At 35.5% G+C, this 10,135-nt stretch overlaps 1 protein-coding gene across 1 annotated transcript; it reads right to left on the bottom strand.

The window, feature by feature from the left end:
- Window positions 1-3,345: 3,345 nt before the first annotated feature.
- Window positions 3,346-3,756, bottom strand: LOC140958038 (antifungal protein ginkbilobin-like protein). The gene has a single exon (XM_073415439.1). It carries the CDS (start codon window positions 3,754-3,756, stop codon window positions 3,346-3,348), a length of 411 nt encoding a protein of 136 aa, XP_073271540.1.
- Between the last annotated feature and the right edge of the window lie 6,379 nt (window positions 3,757-10,135).

The following is a 10,135-nucleotide window of genomic DNA, read 5'->3' as shown; positions in this document are numbered from 1 at the left end:
TTTCAATTAGAAATGAATTTTTGGGAATCTCGGTTCACATACCCCTCCTAATTTAATTTATTCGATCCGACAATGATCCACGCTTTCGACAAGATTTCCTAATCAATTGAACACGCCCTCTCGAGTTATGCCAAACTAATTCAACACAGTGAAGAAATTAAATCTCTTTAATTATTTATCAAAAGTAAATTGCATGTCGTTCTATGAAATCCCCTAGCTTTCGACCAACTGGCTTGTGACTATCGACGTGTATCAAATTTCATATCTCTATGCAAATTATAAATCCACGGACTATGTTACTCGTTCCTATCGAAAGCTATTCTCTCGAACTCACTTGAAATATAAGATTGTTATAAAAGTTATCTACGCTTTAATAATGCAATAAAATAATAGCACAATCAAGAATAAATCAAAAGTCGAGAAATAAATTAACTAAACACAGTTTCGAGGTAGGATCCCCTTAAATTCCAACAAATATGAAAGTTATCTACTAGAATTCATGATAAAAATAAGTAACACAATGTTTAAACGATAAGTTCTAAGCTAAAAATACTAGACTCGACGAAAACGAGAAGAACAGTGCTCGGAAATCTTCAATTTATTCACTCCAAGCTTTCTTTTCTCTCTTCCAAACTTTTTGGCTGCAGAAAAGTGTCTTTTTTCGTCCCCTACAGTTCTTTTGTGCAGCCTCCCATCTTCCAAGTTGAAAACAAGTCAAATAGAAAAATTTCCTTGTTTACTCATGCTGGACGGGCAAGAAATACTGCCCTAGCGCGAGAGGTCTTCTGTAACTTTGGGTGTCTCTCATGCATCTCGCGCTAGGGCGGTCGAGAATTACCGCCCTAGCGCGAGGCCTTCTGTTGATTCTTCAGCCTCTCGCGCTGGGGCGCTATCGCTGGGGCGTCGAGAAATACCGCCCTAGCGTCAGGTCTTCTGCTCAAACTCCTTCCTTGGCTTCTGCATGTGCTGGGGCGGTCGAGAATTACCGCCCTAGCGCGAGATCTTCATCCGAACAACATATTTTTGCTGTGCTCGTGCAGGTTCGGTCGAGAGTTACCGACCTAGCGCGAGGTGCTTTGTCCTTAGCATCATTTCCAGTAGAATTTTCTTTTTTCCGTCATTCTCCTGTACATTCGTACAACTCAGTGAGCGGTGATCATATGTAATAATTTAAGATAAAATGAACAAAATTCAGACTTAATGCAAACAAAATGATGCAAACTAAGACTCACACGATGCACTAAGATAAAGTAAATACGACCTCTATCAGCTCTTAGGCACCATTAGTCCAGTGCTGAGGCGTCTGGCTCACGGGTTTTGAACTTGTTTTACAATGGCAGCTGCTTATGCGCCTACTGTTGGGCGCTAGGGTACCTAGTGCATTGTACCTGCACAATTTAATATCTTGCAAACATAAACATAAACAAAATCACACATTATTTTGCCATAAGCTAGAAAAATTCAATTGGAATCTTATCACAAATTAAGTGCAAAACTTGCACTTTTGGATTCATTGGTTGGTGGGCATGCAATTTGGATCATGTTTTACATTTTTATATACGTTCTCATCTGCTTGTACTTCAGTACAAATTTTCTTGTTTGAAAACAATAATATTTTTGTTTTTAGCATTCTAAACCTAATTGTAACAAGAACAGTTAAAAAAATGACTTAATTCACTAATAGGGAAAAAAAAATTTCTTGCTTTGATTAGCAAAAATATTTGGAACACGAAACATAATCTTGATTAATTTTTTATTTTGTTGCATCACATATCAATCACCACATATAATTTAAAGATTAATTCAATTGTTATTTGTTAGTATTGATGCAGTAATCAGTATTGACCGAATAGGTTGTTGCCCAGAAGTGGCAGGATGCTTAAAAAATGATTCGAAAACCATTTTTATTCCAAACGGGGATAGGGGAGGAATAACAAAATAAATCCAAAAATATTAGGAGAATGATATTCAAGAAAAAGGGGAAAGACAACAATTTCATCAAAAAATATTTTAAATTAGTTATTCTATAATATTCCCAAAATGGGTAAATTTTGATTTATTCACGAAACCTGTCCCCGTAATTATTTTAAGATTGCCGGCTACTTTAATTTTCCTCGTTGGAGACGACCAAAAGCCAGAGTCAAGAACAAAGAATCAAGCTCATGACTGGATATATNGTAACTAATGTTACAAATCTTTGTTACATTTTGATAATTAAAGCTGAGTAGGTCTCTTGTGAGACGGTCTCACAAATATTTATATGTGAGACGGGTCAACCCTACCGATATTCACAATAAAAAGTAATATTTTTAGCATAAAAAGTAATACTTTTTCATGGATGATCCAAATAAGAGATCTGTATCACAAAATACGATCCGTGAGACCGTCTCACACAAGTTTTTGCCATTAAAGCTGCGTTGAATTATTTAGGTGATATCCATGTAAAATATGTATCGTGTGGTGCTTAATTAATGAAGTGCATGCTTACCACGAATTCTTTTCCATCATTCCCTTCAACAAAGAACAACGTGATCGGACCTTTTCCTGATTTGGTTTGGGTTTTCAAGATTATTGTATAAATAGTTTCCAAATTATTGATTTGATTTGGACAAATTTAATGAAGGATATATGAAAATATTAAGGGCAATATATGTTATTTTAAACATATATACGTTTATATTATATATTCTTGTACATGAAATTGTCTCAAAATTAGAGTTATCAACAAAGGAAATTAACACTAATTTTGAATATAATTACAAATAATTATGTGTTTTTTGTTCATTTGTTTAAACACAATCTTTTTATAAAAATAGTTCTGACTTTCGAAAATGTCAACACGATCTCCAATTACACTTCGAATATTAATAAATGAACTTTTTTTTTTTTGGTTTTTTTTTTAAAAAAAATTATTTCACCACAAAGAATAATTGATTCGGAAACAATTACATGTACAATAGATCGAAAAGTTCAATGTAAAATTATTTTGATTTTCTTTTTCGATCTTCAATATTCTTCTGGACGAAGTTCTGAATCAAAACATAAGCTATAAAATTAATGTTGACATAGATTAAATAAATTGAAGAGAACAATAGAGTAGGTCTCTTGTGAGACGGTTTCACGAATATTTATCTGTGAGACGGATCAATTCTACCGATATTCACAATAAAAAGTAATACTCTTAGCATAAATAGTAATACTTTTTCATGGATGATCCAAATAAGAGATCCGTCTCAAAAAATACTACCTGTGAGACCGTCTCACACAAGTTTTTGCCAGAACAATAAATGGGAAACTACTATAGATGATCAACGATATATGTGTCTCTAGCTAAACTTTGATATATCAGATAGGGTAGTTTTCATATCTGATGCTACAATCAACCAACTCAGTCCTGCCGCCAACGCTGTTCCGGCATCCGCTAGTCACAGTGGTTTTGGCCACCACAAGGCAGTTGGCGCAATCCGTCCTCGACAGAGCCCCGTTACAAGTGGCACGGCCGAACGAAACTGCCAGGGCATTGCCGGAGACAGTGTGATAGTCGAAGCCTTTACGGGTGGGTGTGACGTTCATTAAATCCATCAGAACATCGGCGACACTGCCGGAATATAGGTCTTCTTGCGAGTACCCGTGGGAATTGCACCAAAGGAGATTGACAGCATTGTTTGGCTCGCTTTCAGTTATCAAGAATTGGCCCGTTATGCAAATTATTAGTGCAGGGAGCATCATCAAAATGGGTTTTCCAATCATACCCATTTTGTACTGTGTTTTCTTTTTTCTTTCTTTCGAAGGAATGAAATCGAATGTTGCTTGTGTGTGTGTATATATATATATATATAGACACACACATCTTAGACACATCGGTTAGTGCTCCTATGTTTTGGACGGAACGCTCATGATCGTTTTCATGGGTTCAACTACGAATTAATTTCTTATTTTTTCACATTAACAATAATTTTATTCACATTATGATACCAAAATATTTGTCTAGATAATAAAAAAGAAAATGAAAACAAACAGAAAACATTTAGAGTTAGAATCAATATATTGATAAATACTTTAGTGACAACAATAAAAGAACGATAAAAGTCAGAAAATCATATTAACAATAATGAGAAAATCATATTAACAATAATGACGAAGGCAAAAACTTGTGTGAGACGGTCTCATGGGTCGTATTTTGTGATATGGATCTCTTCTTTGGGTCATCCAAGAAAAAGTATTACTTTTTATGCTACTTTTTATTGTGAACCATGAAAAAGTATTATTTTTTATGCTAATATTATTATTTTTTATTGTGAATATCGGTAGGGTTAACCCGTCTCACAGATAAAGATTCGTGAGACCGTCTTACAAGAAACCTACTCAATGACGAATAACTTTCACATCTTCTTATCCTGAAATGGATGGGGAGAGGAAATGTTCTTTTTAGGGTATTCCTGGGAACAGATCTAGTGGAGACGAGGTGAGACCTGTAGCTCAGAGGACTAGAGCACGTTGTTAATAACTTGATTTATTTTTGGATGCACATTGATAATAAAAAGTGATTATTCTAGCATTTGGTTATCGATAACTTTAAACATTTCCCCAAATGAATCCATCCTTATAAGTTTAGTGACAAAATTCAAAAACAGAAGTTTCTGGACCTTAGAAATAATAGCAATCGCATTGTCAACCAAAAAATGAAATTATTTCTTTTAACTTACTTCCCCAAATTTTGCAATTACCTCGTATAATCCCCAAATAATATTTTTCTCAAATCTTATAAACTGAATCTTACAAAAATTATACGAACTCCGATATTCTTAGCTTGTATTCCTCGACTCCTTCATACATTACTTCCATAGTTTTGCCTAATATCTCAATATATACGAATTCTGTTTACTGATTTTCTCCTTCGGTCATTTGTCCCCTCAATTATCTTACTTAAATTCTAGAATCTACAGTACAAAACTCCCAAACTTCCTGATACAATAGAAATCGTTGAACCCAAGAGTATTTGTATCTTACGGTGAAACCAAAAATAAAAATATTGTTGACTAAATCTTATCTTTAATATTTATATCCTTCACGTTTCACGAAAAACGCTTATAACACCTATAGTACCATTCTAATTCTCCATAATCCACTATGATGCCCAAAAATTAATAATTTGACAAATCTCACTTTCTCATCAAAAATCGCTAATACCAATATTTCTTGTTCTTCCTAGGACATCCTCATACTTACATATTTCTCTAATTTTCTCAACCACAATTCCATATGTAACCTTAATTGGTAATTTACTTGCTGACTACATTCAAATAGACATTTTTATTTTTCAGTAAATTGCAACCTAACTCCCAAAGCTTTTGAATTATTCGATTAAGCCTAACTTATCGCATTCCTAGCTCTTCAAACTATCGAATTTAATGCAAAACGGCTCCCATAGATTTCGAAAATTGCTAAAATGACCCCATAATTCTCCTAAAATTTGCAATCAAGACTCAAAAATTCGCGAATTCTCCAATTTAGCCCCAAATTTTTTGCATTTTAGCCCTCCAATTTTCGGATTCATACACTAAGCCCTCTAGATTTTTGAATTATAGCAAAATGGCCCCCATAATTTCTGAAAATTACAATTAAGTCCCTCAAATTATTATAATTCATTCCCTAAAGTTCATGATTCCTATAAATTTGACCCATGAGATCAACTTCAAAATTTTCTTCCTACAAAATGTAGAATTCGAAACAAGCAGTCCTAAATCACCAAGTTCAATTCGTCTCAACTTAATCTTAGCTAGTGCAAAATTCAAGATACACAAAACCAAATTCTCCTCACGTCTCTCCTCTTCTCCATGCCCGGGAATAACTCGTCTCGGAGACATGGTTGTACATACCGTCCAAACCACGTAACCATCATGCATTTAATTTTTAAAAAACATGCATCTAACCTCCTATATCATGTATCATAAAAGCATTTAAAATTCAGCATATAAAATCTAAAGCAGTAAAACTCAAAGACTTGAGGCGTGACTTCTTGAGCTTCTCAAAGTGGCAGTAACACAACTCTTTAGGGATCCTTGGCTCTGATACCAAGTGAAACATTCACTACTTTTTAACTTTAAAATGCTACTAATTTTTTTTCTTCTTTAGAAAATTCGAAACCTTTAATTAAAAACAACACAACTTTTCAAAAATCCTAAATGCAAACAAATTCCATAAATCGTCAACCACCAACATCATACTTCAACCTTTAACATGATCAAAACAAAACTTCAAAATAAAGCATAAGTCTCTAAAAAGAAAGTCCTCAAAATCTTAGCGTAAAACTTTAAACACTAATATGTGCGAAAAATAAATGTCCCTTCAGAGTGTACTGCCAGACTCGATCCATTCAAGCGTAGCGCCTCCCTCAAAATCATCCTCGCCTGCAACCATCCATACCGAGTGAGTTTAATGACTCAGCACGTTCTAACCATATGTAACAAATAATACAAATACATGCACATGTAGCTTTAAAATAGTCTTTTGATAAAATAAGCTGGCGAAAAAGCTCGTAATCATATATCATATCATATCATAAATCATTAAATTATAAAGCTTTCCATCATCATATATTATTTTGGGTGAAATTTGATCCTTGAAAGTGACTAGTTGTAATCGTATCATGTGGTCGATTGATCAGTCTTAGCTCACCATTGCGCATGAGGACGGGCACTAGGCACCGCCATATATGGAAATACGATCGTCGGGCTCCCTCTGGGCCTTTTCATGTAAATGGGCTCTCTTTGGGCCCTTTTCCCGTATCTGGGCTCCCTCTAGGGGCTTCTCCCATAGACAGGCTCGTTCTGGAGCCTTTTCCCTCACGATATTCTCAATAATGTCATATCATATCATGTTTGTCACAGTCAATTCACATCCTTCAAAATATTTTCTTTCTTTTTTATTAATAAAATATTGTGTCCTTAAAAATTCGTAAAATAACATTTTTTCAGGAAAAATCGTACTGCTTTAGCATATATCGTAAAATTCTATATTTTCATCATAAAAATTTTAAAATATCATTTAGCTTGTATTATGATTCTTCGGGACTACCAGACCTTTCGAACTACCCGGGATGCAAAATGACCATTTTACCCATGGACTCCAAAATTCATGATTTTGACTTTCCCTTACCTTTATTGACTCGAGCCTATCCCATAGTATCATATAATATTAAATTTTACTATTAATATTTTTTTAGACGTAAACCCGAGCCATTCGATTTAATAACTTAATGACTAAACCATGAAGCATTTTTAACCCGAATAAATTCAAAACTTAATATTTTCTTCTCAAATTTTAAACATAAACTTTTCATTCCTAAACTTAACATGACACCTTAAAATACACCCATAAACATTTCTTAGACGTAAAATTAAGCTCATCAACTAATTTCCCAATTCGTTTTAAAACTTAACCGTACATGCCGGTTTTAACTCATATCAACTCAAAACTTAAACAAACTTTACCAAACTTAAACATATCCTATTAACACCTAACCATACCTAATACAACCCAATTCAAGACATTTAAGATCCCTGATCAAGCCTAGGAACCTTATGAAATTTTCTGCACATATTTCGAAAACCCTAACCTCATCCGACCATAAATTCCTTCGATCCTAGACCCTAAAAGAGTGGACCAGACCCTGAACAACCCTCGTAGGACCTAGACTGAACCCTTAACAAGCTGCTGGACCAGACTCTACAGCCCACAAACTTGAAACCATAAACTCGTGCCAAACCCGTGCTCTACAAGGCTAGCGCGACTAAGCTTCAAACCTACAGCCTTCCTCCTTGCACCAGGCTTCCCTTGACCCATCTAGGACCATGACTAGACCCTCTTAGGACCCCTGGACACGTCCCAACAGCAGCTTGTAGCCGTGCCCTTCGAGGAACTCAAACCGTGCCCTAGCTTGTTTTGAAACCCGGATTTTCGTTCATCCTATTTCCCCATCTTTTCCAGCCCTTATCCATGCCTCTATGGACCCTTAAACGTACTGAAAAATGTCCCATCTAATAGCCCTACCTTTGCAGCCCCTTTGTGCATCAATACCATGAATTTAAAAGCATGAAAACTCAAGTTTTATCATATCAACTGGTTGTTCAGCCGATATCTTTTCTGAACTGGCTTGCAGTTATGATAATTGGAATAGCCATTTGGAGAGTTATTGCCGAACCTTTTAAGTGACCAGCTTCGTGAAACATTTGAAGTTTTGGGGCTATAACCAATTCCATACATTTTAGCCTTGTTCTTATTTTCAACAGGCTGCTCAACTGGTCTACTCGGCTCAAGTTGTTCTTGTACCACAACTGATTTGACAAAGTGAATGTATTTCCCTTTGCCTATGTTCAGTTTTGGCTGAGTATTACTGGTAGAAGTTTCATCTTGGTTGCTAAAGCCTAAACCAGTTTTATCAGTAACTGATTTTTGCATATCTTTCATTTCAGCTAGTGCAACTGATGATTTATTCCATGCTTGAATAAGCTAAGTTTGCTTTGAATTCTCAAGCATTAACTGATGAATCATGGATTGATTCTTGCTTCTTTCAGCATTCAGCTCAGCAATCTCCCGTTTAAGACTCAACAGTTCAACTGATTCATCAGTTTCAGTTTTATTGTCATTGGGATCAGTTTGCTTTGCTTTGGCTTTCTCAAATGAGAGAGCAAGCTTGTGATACTCGTTGACCATGCCATGTAATGTAGAAATAAGTTCATCACGTGTAAAGTAAGTTGAAATAAAATCAAATACCTGTTCACTGGTTGATTCTAGTTCTGTGTCATCAGCCATCAGACACTTGACTTCCTCATCATCGCTGAAGCTACTCAAGCTCTCAGATTCTGATTCATCACTGCCAGTTTCTGCCCATTTGGACTCACATTCCTCAGCTAGAAGCACTTCATGTTTCTTTCTGAATGATTTCTTATCATCCTTAGCTCTTCTCTTGTGCTCAAATAATTTCTTTCCCTTTTCAGTTGAGCCTCGACTGTCCTTCTTTAGCTTAGGACAGTCAGCAATAAAGTGTCTAGTTTTGCCACAATTGTAGCAAGCATTTGGTCCTTCCTTGGTGTTATTTCTCTGATATTGTCTTTGAAAAGAGCCTTGATTTCTTCTCATGAATCTTCCAAATTTTTTGACAAATAATGACATTGCGTCATTGCTTAACTGATCAGCAGTTTTCTCAACTGAACCAGTTGGTTCCAGTTTGACAGTACTAAGAGCTGTTGTAGCTACTGGTGTAGAAGGTTCTCCTTCTCTTGTTTGCAACTCACACTCATAGGCCTTCAGATCAGCAAATAGATCATATAGTTCGACCTTATTTAGATCCTTTGATTTTCTCATTGCCATTGTCTTAACATCCCATTCCTTGGGAAGACCTCTGACTACCTTCAGCGCGATTTTTTTGTTTGAATACATCTTTTCAAGTGCATTCAGTTCGTTTATTATGCCATTGATTCTTTCATCATATTCGTGCATAGACTCTCCAGTCTTCATCTTGATGTTATCGAACTTTTGAACCGCAACTGAGAGCTTATTTTCTTTGGTTTGCTCATTGCCTTCGCAGAGCTGAATTAACTTCTCCCAGATTTCTTTTGTAATCTTGCACATCTTTATTTTGCTGAAAGTAATTTTATCCAGCGTTTGTACAAGATGTCTTTAGCCACATTATCCAAATTGGCTTTTCTTTTGTCTTCAGCTGTCCATTCATCTATGGGCTTTTCAATACGGTGTGGTGCACCATCAGTTATAGCAACAACAGTGTTTGCTTTCAGTATTCTCATGGGTATTTCAGTGATAACGTACCACATGTCATCATCTTGTGCAGTTAGATGAGCGTGCATTCTAATCTTCCTATCGTCAAAATCTTCTCTGGAAAACATTGGGATTTTGTTGAAAGAAGACATGGTAATCAGTTTGTAGATAGGAATATTTAGGAACAAGATTCAACTGCTCTGATATCACTTGATAGGATCGGTTGGGAGGTGAAGAAGTGTTTAGAAGGGGGGGTTTAAATAAACACTTGACAATTTTACATATTTTTCAAATAATGAGTCAGTTTAGTGATAAAATTAGCTCGAGAATCTTGTTTGTCAATGTCGATCAGTTAACT

The sequence above is a fragment of the Primulina huaijiensis genome, chromosome 14 (assembly GCF_012295235.1).
Source record: "Primulina huaijiensis isolate GDHJ02 chromosome 14, ASM1229523v2, whole genome shotgun sequence".
NCBI classification, from domain to species: Eukaryota; Viridiplantae; Streptophyta; class Magnoliopsida; order Lamiales; family Gesneriaceae; genus Primulina; species Primulina huaijiensis.
The sequence above is the reverse complement of the archived record's forward strand: the minus strand, read 5'-3'. Positions and strand labels throughout refer to the sequence as shown.

Coding starts and splice junctions, on each gene's coding strand:
- LOC140958038 (XM_073415439.1), bottom strand. CDS start 3,756: ATGGGTATGATTGGAAAACCCATTTTGATGATGCTCCCTGCACTAATA.